We start from the raw sequence: 14,371 nt of genomic DNA on the forward strand, positions 1-14,371 counted from the left end.
TTACCTAACAATTGAACTAAAAGCTTTCGTAATCTCCTATTATAATTCACAAGGAAGCCGGCCTTTAGCCCTGTGTGAAATCACACTGGTTATAATTTTGTTGCCTTCACAATATATAGTAACAGAAACATCGATCATACTTGTTTACAACTTTAATCGTCCTATAAAACAATGTGAACTTGTCAGGAATCAGAGAATGGATGAACAATCGAGAAAGAAAAAAGAAGATAAATGTTTTGAAATGTTGATCCATCATTTCTTGATGGAGTTTTTCAAAATTTGTTTTAATAGATTCAAGTTTAATTAGGCAATAAAAGAGAGTTAGAAAGAAAAATTAAATCAAACAACAAAAGGAGCTAGTTAGTGGGTCGTGGTGACTTGTAGAGATCTCAAGTTTGTTAATAATCATTAATTTCATCAAAATGGAAAACCCAATTTGCAATAAAACATGCAGTAACTAGTGGACGATCGACACAGTTTTGTGCCGTTTGTATATCTATTTCTATCATCAGTGAATTATGTATGAACAAGAAAAGACAAAAGTAACCAAAAAAAGGTAATTCATGATTCTTTCACTTCCTCTCATTCTGGATATGAAGAGAGCAGATTTGCTGGTATGCAAGGAGAACTCTTCCAAACTCTAGCTTGCATTTTAAGCACCTCTCTTGCCTTGTCTTTGATCTTGCTTCCGCAATCCACTTGAAGCACCAAACATAGCTTGGCCACGATGCCAATCTGCAACATCTCTTGAAGAACACTAGTAGTTATTGAGTACTTTGAGATAGACAAGATGATCCTCACTGCCCTCTCGCTTGCCACCTGAGAAACCCTAAGTATCTTCTTTGAAACAATAGCTAGGCCTGCACCGTGCCCTAACAATTCAGCTCTTCCTTCTGCACACTGGCATAGCAGGTCCAGCACCATTAGCACCATCTCGCAGGTTCTTTTCTCTGGTGAATCAAGTAGAAGATCAATCAGAACCGGGACTGCCTTAGCTTCAATGGCTTTGATTCTGTTTCTTCCCCATGGACAAAGACTTATTAGCAGTTGCAATGTAGCTTTTGATGCTTGGTGAGATATTTGATCACGTAAAACTTGGACTATTTCGTCGAAGAGTTCATGTTTCAAACTGATGAGTTTCAGTGTATCAGCAACTTCAAGCATCGATTTCAACAAGAAGACCGCATAAGCTCGAGACTCATAGTTTCCGCCTTGCATAACTTTCGTTAAGGTCTCAATGAATTCACCATTTCTTCCCATAACAAGATTCTTTAGGCCAGATTCTGATATTTGTAGACCGTAGAGAATACTCAAGGCCTCATCACTTGGTCTTGAGATCTCAAACCCATCATCTGAAGTTACTTCAAATGATAAAGAATGGAAGTTATTTAGCATTGAGACCAAGAACTCTACAGCACCTGCAGCCTCCATGCATCTTTTGTTTGTTTCATTCTCGTTAGCGAAGGAACGTAGCTTCCTTAGACACGTAACCTGTTGCTCCGGCGATTTAGCATCATTGAGAAGCTTGGCAATCTGTGCTTTGCTAATTGGAGGCTTTGGAGTTGGGATTCTTTCAACACCATATGACGCATTGAGGGTGCACCAAGATTGAATCAACCTCCTAAGAGTATGGTTTGGTGTCACCTCACAACCTGATATCACTTGTTTTGTGACTGGACAGGTATCATTCTTGCTTGAAAACAGCCATTTCTCAATGCTCTCACGATCATAAGTTATCCCAGTTGGGACTATAACCGGGTCTTTCATGATTTGGAGAGAAATAGGGCAGAGAAAAAATGAAGGGACTTCAATATCTTCCATTTTACACAAAATAAACCAAGAAGATCTAAAAATATATAACACTAAGAACCACTAAATTAAGTTCAAGAAGATGAAGAAAGTGGTTTTGGAGGAAATCCTAGATGAGAAACAAAAGTAGATGATAGTACGTAGACAAGTAGATGAAAGTAGCTAGCCAAGAATTGAAGGCTTTAGAGAAATTTGGTTTGAGAGTAGGTTTTGAGGAGTTGTGTGAATTGGTTTGATTTGAAGAGAGGAGATGGTATTGGGTTTGGGTTATATACGTGAAGCGTTGAATAATGGGAGATGTTCAAAATTGAGAAAGTCAAAACACGTAAAATACAGGCATTGAGAGAGAGGCAATTTGCTTAGGACTTTTCCGAGCAATTGAAAGGCTCAAGAAGGGCAAACTCTACTTTAATTAGTCTATGAAGGTGATTGCGGCTACCTCTGGACAGATGCATGTGTTAAAGGATAAATGAAAGAGAAAAATGCGTGCCACTCCCTTTTGAGTTTTGACTTTCTCGCTCTAGAACTTTCATCTGTTTAATTCTTGCATCATTTTTCTCCGTCGACCTCGTGTTTCTTAAGTGTTGTATTGCATGAATACTTGAATAGGTGCCGACAAATTTAGGACACGGTGGCTGCTTACAGCCTGCTGGCCATATACATCTTCTTCACTCCACGCTTCTACTCGTAAATCAATCATATTAATTAAGCCTTTAATATATATTTTTCCAGCTGCATTCGAGCTAGCTCTTCTTGAGTTTTGACTTACCATATCAAACTATTTATTGGTCTATGGGTGGTGCACCATAACCTGTTGGCGTGAGCCAAATACTCATAACCATCAATCTTTGATACCTTACATTTCTCGGTCTGACTTTGTACAAGTATACGCACCGTACCCACCCATATATACTTGATTATACAGCGTCGTTCAAGGATTATGAATGGATACAGGTGGCTGACAATGGGACACTCGAATCTCGACGACACCAAACAAAATTGTGGTCTTCACTCTTCCGGACATATAATGCGATCGATGGAGAAAATTTTAATAAAGAAACAGAAATCCAATTTAAAATAGAAAGAAATAAAACATGTTATCATAAGATATATACTCTCTTTCTTCAAAAAACTTGGGCTAATCCATAAAGTATGTGTGTCTATATATATATATATATATAACAATAATTAATCCTATGAAAACATTTAATTTGTGAAGAATATATTTCTAGTCGAATACCCTAGTTACCGAATTTTATTAATTGATAAAGAAAAGAATATAATTCAATCACATTTTTTTTCCTTATATATATATATATATATATATAAGTTGCATAAAGCTCCTACTAACATAAAATCGACTTCCTAAATACCATCTTAATCTATATAATATCTTATTCGCTCTTTACTTTGAATTTCCAGAGCTCCAAAAAAGCTTAAGAGTACTTGGTTAATATATTATTTCAACCGTGTATGTAAGAGAGATGAGCATGAAATCAGTAATTATTATTCTTTTGGAGAAGTTTTTTTTTATTATAAGATGATTATATATATATATTGCACATCTTGTGTTTTCAATATAGTACAATTAAAAATTATTCATATACATTCATTTAATTTCAATGATTCAATGTAAAATCACGCATTATGATCAGCCATATATATGCCCATATAAATAATGCATGGTTAAATATTTACTGACAAGTAATTTCTCTATCAAAAAAATAAAATCATCAGCCAAAAATTTACCAATGAAATATGCTTGTATTATTGATAATATATATATATATATATATATATATATATATATATATATATATATATATATATATATATTATTTGGAGGTATATATATATTATGTACGTAAAAATATTATCTTTTTCTTATAGTAGCTTAATTTAATAAGGACAAACATCTATATACAGAAACAATATTTTTAAGTTAGTTTATGCATCAATTATTTTTGAATGAATTTAATTAAAAATATATTTTTGTTTAGTGTGTGTTTGGTACTATAATGTAATAATATTTTTTTAAAGTGTTGTTTCACTTGAAAATATATATGAAATTATTTTTTAAGATTTGTTTTTATTTTTTATACCCGTATATATCACAAAACACACTGAAAGAATATCAATGTAATTTGTTTTAAATAAATATATTATTAAAAATACTGGGGAAAAAGAAGTACCGCATTGACAAATAAGAGATTAATATATTTGGAAAAATTCAAAATATTTCTGTAGGTGCTCTCTTCAAAATTTGAAGATTCAACATTGATAGGCTCCACTTGCTGTTTGACTCCGACCCTGAGGAAGGAGGGGATTCATCTGATCATGATTCGATTTATTACAAACTTTTAATCTAGGAAATATATATATGCCATATCCAACTCTGGAGGTTACGTGTGAACGCGGTGGTGGACCATCTTCTGCTGTGATAATTATTATTATAATAGTGGAGCCTATTATATAAAAATAAATAATAAAATTATTATTATAATAGCGGAGCAGTGAGTGTGATATATATATATATAAAAGAATAATAGTTAATTTATATTTTATTTATCTCATGTTAAATAAAATAAAAACATTAACAATTTGTCTTTTATTTTGGTAAAAAGAAAAACATATATGCATAGAAAGAGGTCACGAAAGATCCATGCAATAATTAATTATTAACTAAAAGAACCATCTAGGTGGTGGTCCAGTGGTAAGAACATGAGATCAAGAGGTTTGCTCCTTCTGTGGTCTCAGGTTCGAGCCTTGTGGTTGCTCATATGATGGCCGCTGGAGGCTTATATGGTCGTTAACTTCAGGGCCCGTGAGATTAGTCGAGGTGCGCGCAAGCTGACCCGAACACCCACGTTAAACTAAAAAATTAAAATAAAAAATTATTAACTGAAAGAAGTATATCACTCATTGCTAGATATTTTTTCTATTAGAAATCAACATGGATTCAGTGTTGTTTACTAAAATTATGATAATTATTTCACTTTAGTACTCCACCATGCCATTAATTATTGGACCGCAGAACATTCCATATACAACAACAACAAAAAAACGAAATTTACTATTTATAAAAACTCTCAAAATACATTAATATAGTATAGCTGTACGTAGGAAAACACCCAAATACCTCAATTTTAATACATCATCATATATATATCCTCTTGCTAAGTAGCCATTACAATTTTTTATTAAATAAAAAATTACAAAATTCAATTTTACAAAATAATATTGAAAGTAAATAATATAAAAATCCAACACTGATAGTTGTGGAGATTAATCACTATTTTAGATCTTACTAGTCCTTTATCAAACATGTATTTATACTAGTTTAATCAAATTTTTAATAAAAGCACAATAGATATTTGTATCATAAAATAAGTAATAATATATTTTATTTTAGATATGATGTTTTAGAGAGACTAAATATTTTTTAACATAACCAGCTTTTTATATATAAAAAATTATCTGGAAATTAGTTAAAATTTCTATTATTATAAAATTTTTGTGGTGAGTACTTTTTTTCCATCTTTATCTTTATTTTAAACAATTTACTTTGAATATTCTGATTTCGGGTTGAAAATTATATATTGAACTCAAAATTTTCTTCATTCCCGCAACAAAATGAGAAAAGTAAGGAAGAAAATTAAATAATTAGACAAGACGATTGTGGATCGACATGTCGGCTGTTGATATACTTCACTTGCTTCTATCCAAGTAGTAATGGAAGTCCCCGCCTAAACCATGACAAACTGCACCAAGCCAGCCTGCAAGCCAGCCTGCAGGATCCAATTGGAAGGCAATATATTTTCATTCACAATGTGGAGGTGAGCTTGTAACTATTTTAATTAATTATATGAGTTTTAAATTTAATAATTATATAAATTTTTAATAATTTTAAAAAAACTCGAACTCGTAATTATTAAAAAATAAATCCAATAACTAACCAATTTATCTACTCTTTTACTTTTTAACCCAACAAGTAAATATTTTAAGGATTATAATTATTAAACCTAACTTCTTCTGAAGAATTGTTAAACACAGTTCAAAATCTAATTTAAATCTAAGTTTTAAGTTGAAATAAAAAAACATGTTAGTGTGTTGATATGGTTTAGTTGACTTTAATTTTTTTTTTTAAATCAAAATAATTGATGAGGTGACTTAGATGCTGAGACAATTATAAAATGACTTTTTCCTAAATCAGTTAGCCGGGTGAATCTAGCGTCGACTCAGTAGAGAAGTATAGTTTACCTTTGTTTGCCTATCCTATTCGGAACGACAGATTCATGAAATAAGAAAAGAACTATTCTACCTCCTTTATCTGTCTAATGCCGTGTTCATTTTCTAAACGAAACACTTGAAAATAAAAAGATTTCCCATTCTTTCTTCCATCATTTCATTTATTACAAGTCCAATTATTTCCATATATATATATATACACATCCTTTTCAAAAGGCATATATAATTTTTAGAACATAAAATAATAAATTAAATTCTAATTAATATATAGTTGAATATTGAATGATGACAAACAAAATGGTACTGGAGGAGAAGTAATTATTTCCAACCTGTCGATATTAATTATGAGCATCTTGAAATTTGGGCTATTCTATCACAACTGCATATGTATTAACTTTAATTTATATGTATTTATCTCAATATTGCAGGCTGCATATCATGACGTAAATACACAATTAACAACCAGTGGTCAGCCTTTAGACGGGGAATGGCATCATCTCGGACGCAATCTTGTTTCATCTCCTAGAAAGAATATCATTGAGTTGCAAATGCATTCATCTGTTTTATGTTTGGATGTGTAATTTAGTGCATGTTATTGGATGTTTTTTGGATTTAAATGCATCATGCCAACTTGAAAAAAAAATTAATGGGGGTTAATTGGTTTTTTTAAAAAAAATTATAATTTTTTTATTTAATTATTCTAATATTATAATCTTGATTGTGGATCTTGTAGAATATTTCAAGTTAACTCGGTTTTAATTATTGAAATTACGTCTAACTCATGTTGAATATGATTAGTTTTTAGATTAGTTTTTACTTTTTTATTTTACCGTCGATGTGAATTAGAATATGTATTTTAATTTTTTTAAAAAAATATTTTTTCTAGATTAGACTGATCAATTGTTTTTTCAAAAATTGATGATATCATAACTAAAATAAAACCAATTTTTTTAAACAAATTAATCGAGTTGATAAACCGAGTTACAGATTTTTTAGTCTTGCCTTACATCGAAGCGCGTATACCGGGGCTATTGCCATCACTTATGTATAGAGATTGTGTATGTCTTTAAACCCCTTGAAAACCATCAAGTAAAACTATAAGAGAAATCACTTGGAAGCTGTGCCTGTGTGTATCACATGGAAATTAAGTTTTCTTGAATACTAAATATGGCCTCGTAGCTATGTTCTAGCATTTTCATTAATGGGATTCACATTTGTGTTGCTATACTAATTAATAATAAGAAATGGATTGGAAGGAGAAGGCTATGCAGAACTCGAAATCACCTAGATACCTTGTACTCAAGACTTGAGAGGGAAGAAAAAATGCAAGGAAAGTTCTTCCACTCATCGAAATGTGATCTAAGGATTTCCCTAGCTTTGTCCTTCAAATATGGTGCACAATCAGCTTGAAGCAACATAAACAGCTTTGGCACAGCTTTAACATCCACCATTTCTTGGATCACCATGCTTGTTCCTGAGAATTTGCATATCAATGAAAGGATCAGAATGGCCCGATCATTGACTTCTGGGGACACCCTTAAGATTCTCTTTGCAACCACAGCAATGCTGCCTCCATGACTTAGGAATTGTGCTCTTCCCTCAGCACAACAACATAAATGAAACAATACACCCAAATTGAGCTCTGTGGTTCTCCTTTCAGGAGATCCCAATTCAAGCTCTATGAGCTCAAAAACTGCACCAGATTCAACCATCATTTTCCGATTTCCTGCCCAAGGGCAAGCATCTAACAGCACTTCCAAGGCATCTTTAATACCTTGCTGGGTGATTTTCTCTCTCAAAACACCAACAATCCTCTCAAAGAATTCAGGTTTAAGCCTCTTTAGCACACTAGAACTCGCATCTTCAAGGAGTATTCTCAACACTGAAACTGCATGGGATTTAACAGTGGCATAATTATCCATTTTGTACCCTAAAAGCCACGTCAAGGATTCGATAATCTTACCATTTTCACAAAGAAACACCCTCGATTCACTTCGGGGAATTTTAATTAAACGTAATATACTGAGAGCTTCTTGAATACCAGAAACTTGACCATTCTCGAAACACGATACGATGAACACTAACAAGGCCTTGGGCAAGCCAGCATCAACCATGCACTTCCTGTTCCTTTCATTCTCCGCTGCAAGTACTTCCATTTGTGTAAGAGCTTCGATTTGCAACTTATGATGGGAAAGGTTTTTTATGAGTTTAAGGACATAGGCTTTGTCAAGGCAGGGCTTAGGGGTGGGGATTCGATCAACACCATGTGATGCATTCTCAGTGCACCAAGCTTGGATTAATCTGCGTAAGGTGTGGTTAGGGGTTAAATCTGAGTCCTTTGGCAAGGACTGTTTGGTAACTGGACATGTAGTGTTTTCACTAGTGAATAGCCAACGCTCGATGCTTTCTCGATCATATGTGATGCCAGTTATGGTTGTAACTGGGTCTTTCATGATTTGGAGATAGATTGGGCAGATAAAAAATCTTGGAACTTCAATATCATCCATGAAATGATACTGAAAGTGCCACCAAAAGTAAAATATATGTTTGTGTGTGTGTAAAGAAACAGATTATTAGTGAAGATTAGCTAGCTAGGGGGCTGCAAAACGGAGAGATTGATGATAAATGATCAAATGTGGAAATGACAAATTTTTTTGTCTATGGATTGGTAAGAGAAAGCGCCGAGCTAAATTATTGAAAACAATTTAAGAGAGAGAGAGAGGGAGAGAGAGAGAGTGTGGGGATTGGTCGTCTCTCTTACTGGTCATATTTTCATGGGGAATTTTGATTAGTACATTCTACGGAGGCGTTCGGTGGTCAAAGAAAGAAAAAGTTGTAGGTTTTATCTGTATTCAAGTTCGCACGTAACCGCCAATTTTACAACAATACAAAATTATCCCTTTTTATTATACACTCAAAACTATTAGAGCTTCTCCACGGGGAGATGCGAATATAAAATAGTATTTTGAATTGAATAAATATGGTTTTTTTTTATTATGTATATTTTAATGGAAAAAATCATTTAAAAAATCAATGGTATAGAAAAATAAGTGTAAAATAAGAATGAAAGAGCTAAAATAATACTTTTATTTTTTTAGATTTCCACTTAACACTCCCCTTGTTGTTGCTGACGATGCAGTAAAATTGTTTTTGAACAGATGGAATTAACCACAGAATGGAAACCTGTTGTCCCTAACTATGCACGAGGGAAAACTTGTGAGTTTATTTGTTATTAAAATTAAAAAAAAAAAGGGACTCGCCTTGGTTCTGTCTTTAATCAATTGCGCTATTTATCCTATGTCTTTTAATTTCTTTTTGTTGTTCCTTGAATTTTTTGTTGTTGCTGCTATTTCATCATTGCCCTTGATGTTTATATCAATTTATATGCTCTAATTCATTTTTATTTGCATTATATTGCACTTACAAGGTCTTTTGGAGTGTTTAGCTGCCAGAAATTCAACTAAAACCAATAGATTTACTGACAGAATTTTTTTGTCGGGAATTTGCGGTGATATTTGCCAAGGGATGTAAATCCCTTGGTAATGCTATCGGTATTTACCGACAAAACAATTCTGTTGGTATATACCGACAGAATTACTGATGGACTATTTAGAATTTTGAAAAAAAAAACAGGTTGATGACATGAAAGTTTTTGTGGACGATTTTACCGACAGAATTACTGAAGGAATCAAACCGGGATCTTCGTACAATAACGTGACCCCTTCACCGAAAGAATCGCTGATGTAATCACCAACATAATATTTTTGTCGATGATTTCATCGATAAAAGTTAATATATCACCTTACTGCCGACTCTCCTCTCCCCTCCCGTATTTATCCTTTTTCTTCCCCCACCCCACCCCTGCATCTAAAGAAACTGCCCCACCCCCCAGCTGCAAACACTCACCCCCCCTAAACTATCCCCATCTTCTCAACACAAGTCATTCTTCTTTAACCTTTATAGTCACAACATCTGTGTTCTGATTTATTGTAGATTTTGTTATTTTTTGTAAGTAAATCTATTTTTTTAAAATTTTAACATTAAAATGTTAATTTTATTATTATTTAATGTTTTTTTTTAGTATATGTATTTTGTTAGTATATGTACATGTTTTATTGTTTTTTCTCAAACAAACTTGTAGTATGAATGTATAATTTTGTGCTTGTTATGGTTTGTTTTAGATTTTATAAAATTATATTTGTTTGTAAATTGTAGAAACTTATGTCGAATTACCAAATTATATGTGTTATGATGAAATAAATAATAGCTTGTTTAACAAGTCTGTTTTAATTTTATCAATTTGCGGAGTTGTAATTTCTGTAAATTTGTATGGACGTTGATAATTGATAATGAATATTTAAGAGAAGTTTTAATTAGTTTGTTGGATAATCTTGAGCTAAACCAATATTTTTGCAAATTTATTTACTTAACATAGTTACTTAATACATGTTGTCATCATTATTTTATAGAGGTTCGATAGAAATCATGGATGGTCGTTCATGGATGTATTGAGATTCACCACAATAATTGCGGAGGATGGATTATTGTAATGGGGTTCAAGGTTTTATTAATTTTGCAACATCTATTCCGAGAAATTTTAGTGGAGACGGTATTAAGTGTCCATGCAGAAAGTGTAAAAATAAAAAAGTATCTGCATCCAGATATTATAACGATGCATCTTTTACACAAGGGATTCATAGAGGATTATCTGTGTTGGTATGCATATGGAGAACTATTTGTTCGTAATGAGAGCATGGTAGAAGGGATGGTTGGGTTAACTTCTAGTGCTAGTAACGTGCATAGAGTTGTAAATGACAACAGTAATCCTTACAGGAATATGGTTATGAATGCAACGAGAATGAATCAAGGTAATATCAGTCAATGTTCAATAATTATAGAAGAAGAACATACTGCAGATGCGGCCGAGTTATTTGATATGTTGAAAGATTCTGATGAACTATTATGAAATGACTACACGAATCATAATAAATTATCGGTTATATATATGATTTTTTTTCTTTATTTTATGGTTAGAAACATTTTATTATCATTTTGAAAATGAGATGAAATTGAAAAATATGAAATTTTAGATGTAAATAAAATAAAATCAACTAGTTTGTGGCATATATATTGTCAATATTTGCAGGTTTGAAAAATTTAAGTAGTCTCCAGTATAGGGGAGGTGCTGCCGAATTGTTTTAAATAATCGAATTTGATTATGTAATTCTTCGTTCAATTTGTTTAGATGTATAGAATGAAATCAACAGCACGTCGTCAGCATATGGTTGCAACTAGTTCTTCTAGCAGCGAGGATGACTTGTCCTTAGGTGCCGATCAAGAAGAGGCACCTACGCTGACTCGCGATGCTGTCTTTTCCTGCGCGGTTTCACGGCGTAGAGGCGGTGTGCCTTCACAGTGGGGTCAAATCACCCTCAAGTACGAGGCACAATGGAAGGACAACCTTTCAATGTAAGTTTGTTTTAGTTTTTTTTTTTTACTTATAACATAATTTGTGAACAACTAATTAATATTTCATTAATTTTATTTATTTTAAGGTTCACAAACATTGAGGTCGCCCAAGTAATAACATAGGTGTTTAAATCATCGATGGAGATTCTATTATTTCAATGAAGTCAGGTTTCCAGATATCCTGATTGGAGACCTAATATCGATGTATGGTTTTGAAGATTTGAGGTTGGTGTTAACTTCTAATTTTATTTATTTTTAATAAATTATTAGTTTTATTTTAAATAAATTATTTATACATAACACAAATTTGAGTGGGATAGTGTGCATGACAATGTTGTGAGAAGGGTGTCAAAAAATCACGCAACAACTAGGTAACATCGAAAACAATACGATATTTGTTTTTTAAAAAAACTATGTTTTAAAATCTTGTTTGTCATTATGGAAGGAGGTTGCGTGATTTTTTGTATAAAGTGCAAAAAAAGCAAAAAAATACGCCAGAGATATCAGCCTATAATGCTGGAATGACGTGGCAGTTTGGAAAGATTTCAGGTCGTCATACATCCCGGAGGATATATGGCCGTAATATATCTATCACATGATGTCTAAGCGGTTCACACGACGCTCACAGTCCAGTACCGACAATTGGAACCGGCAAATTCATGATTCGTTGAATATGATGATTTCTTTTTTAATTTGAATATGATGATTTCTTTTTTAATTTTCAGGAGACATATAATAACTGGTTGAGGAAGAGATACGAGGACCATCCTTCGACCCACTCGGATTTCGATTGGAATTTGTGGATGGAGGCAAGATCGTTTGGTGGACCCGATAAAAATCGGGTGTACGGACTCTCCAACACTACGACCGATAACTTGCGGGCAACCCATATTGTCTCAACCGTTGGGATCTTCCAATCAGTATCGAGCACCCAGTATGAGGAGATCGTGGCCTTGAAATAACACACGACTTATCTCACCCAGCAACATAAGCAACTCTCAGCGAATTATGAACAACTCCACTAGATTTTTATGGACATAAGATCATAGATGGTGGTACATGTGCACCTTCTTTTTGACCGTTTGGTCCCTGGAACGACTAGCCTCCTCCTCCACCTCCAGCTCCGCCATTGATCTGGTTCAATTTTAAAAAAAAAACACTCTAAAATTGTAATGAATATTTGGATGAATATTATGTAATTTTATTTTTAATATTTTATACAATTTTATTTGCTTAATTGGTTTTTTTTACTATTATTCTATGCAATTTTATATTATTTATTCTACACAGTTTTATTTTTTAAAAATATTTTTAAACCATCACTGACGGATTTGCAGACGACATTATGTCGTCGGTATTTTACAGAGAGTTGCAAAATATTTACTGCATATGTCACAATCACCAATGTCTCTACAAACGGAATAAGTTTGTTAATTAGTATTTCACATAGAGTTGCAAAATATCTATTGCATATGCCACAATCACCGACATCTTTATTCCGCGCTAATTTTACCGATGGAACTACAGGTGGAATGAATCTGTTGGTATATTTCCAGTGGGAATGTTTTTTTTTTCCACGCATTTTCCGTTAGTAAAACCATTTGTTTTTATTTTTTTTACAAACTGAATTAGCGATAGAAATGGAATTACCGATGAACGTTATTCCGACAGACGTATTCCGTCTGTGATTAGTCAGTAAAATTTTTACCGACGAATAATGTCCGTTGATAAAACTAGTAAATGTTGTAGTGTTTGATATGTGAATCAAACATCAGTTTTATAAAAAGAATCTTAATTTATTGTTGGGAAAAAATTGAAAGAATAAGGAAAAAAACTAACCAAAAAAAGAAAGAAAAGGCATTTCATATTTATTGTTAAAAACTACAGTTTATAACCTAAAGTCTCAAATTTCTACATATTTGAACTGATTGTGAATTTTATGTTTAGGACCTAAACTTCATTTTGTTTGTTACTTGACATTTGTGTGTTTAGAGATTAGAGAGAAATTTGCTTGAAAAGAAAAAAGAGAAATTATTATATATGAAACTATTTGCAAGATTTATAAAAACAATATGCTTATGAATATTAAATTATAATTGTTTTTATATAATTTTATCAAATTAATTACTTTTTTTATTTTTTTCTCTTATCACGTGTAATTTATACCAACTCATGAATTTTTATGCTTTTTTTATTGAAGGTTGTTTTTCATATCATGATAAGTTTCTATTTAAAAAATCAATGATTCTCATAAAAAAATTATATTTTTTTCAAAACATATAAGAAATAAATGAAAAGAAAAGAGATTTTTGATTGAAGAGATATATTTTTTCCTTTATAATTCAAATTTTTATGAATAGTTATTTTGATGCCTTTAGTTTTTTATTTAAAAATAATGCTTCTAGTAAAAAGACATGTTTTTGAAAAAAACAAAATACAATAATAAGAAAATTAAGATTCACCTATAAAATATTTTTTTAAAAAAATTAAATTATTATCTTTTTTGCAAATATCTATTTCCAATACTTCAACCTATCTAAATAAAAATCAGTTTTAAAGAATTTACTGCAACATCAAATGAGCAAAAAACTAGTAAGAACTAAAAAACAATGTTTGTTACTACTATGCAACAACCAAAAGAAATTGTTTCTCGTCTCTTCATTGGAGAAGAGATCTCCAATAATAAGACATGTCTCTTTTATTATACAACAACAACATATATCTCTTTTATTATATCTCTTTTATTATTAGAGATCTCTTTGAAACATAATCTACACATGTCTTTTTTATTATACAATAACAACAACAATTAAATAAACTAAAGTGAGTCAATTTGTTTTATATA

The 14,371-nt window shown here is 31.9% G+C and overlaps 2 protein-coding genes across 2 annotated transcripts; both read right to left on the reverse strand.

The window, feature by feature from the left end:
• Positions 1–378: 378 nt before the first annotated feature.
• LOC7488089 (E3 ubiquitin-protein ligase PUB22) lies at positions 379–2,074 on the reverse strand. The gene has a single exon (XM_002323346.4). It carries the CDS (start codon positions 1,819–1,821, stop codon positions 583–585), a length of 1,239 nt encoding a protein of 412 aa, XP_002323382.1. The 5' UTR covers positions 1,822–2,074; the 3' UTR covers positions 379–582.
• Positions 2,075–7,164: 5,090 nt separating this feature from the next.
• On the reverse strand, positions 7,165–8,832 carry LOC7469945 (E3 ubiquitin-protein ligase PUB24). Its single transcript, XM_002323347.4, has one exon. It carries the CDS (start codon positions 8,562–8,564, stop codon positions 7,338–7,340), a length of 1,227 nt encoding a protein of 408 aa, XP_002323383.1. The 5' UTR covers positions 8,565–8,832; the 3' UTR covers positions 7,165–7,337.
• Between the last annotated feature and the right edge of the window lie 5,539 nt (positions 8,833–14,371).

Source organism: Populus trichocarpa, chromosome 16 (assembly GCF_000002775.5).
Source record: "Populus trichocarpa isolate Nisqually-1 chromosome 16, P.trichocarpa_v4.1, whole genome shotgun sequence".
NCBI lineage: Eukaryota > Viridiplantae > Streptophyta > Magnoliopsida > Malpighiales > Salicaceae > Populus > Populus trichocarpa.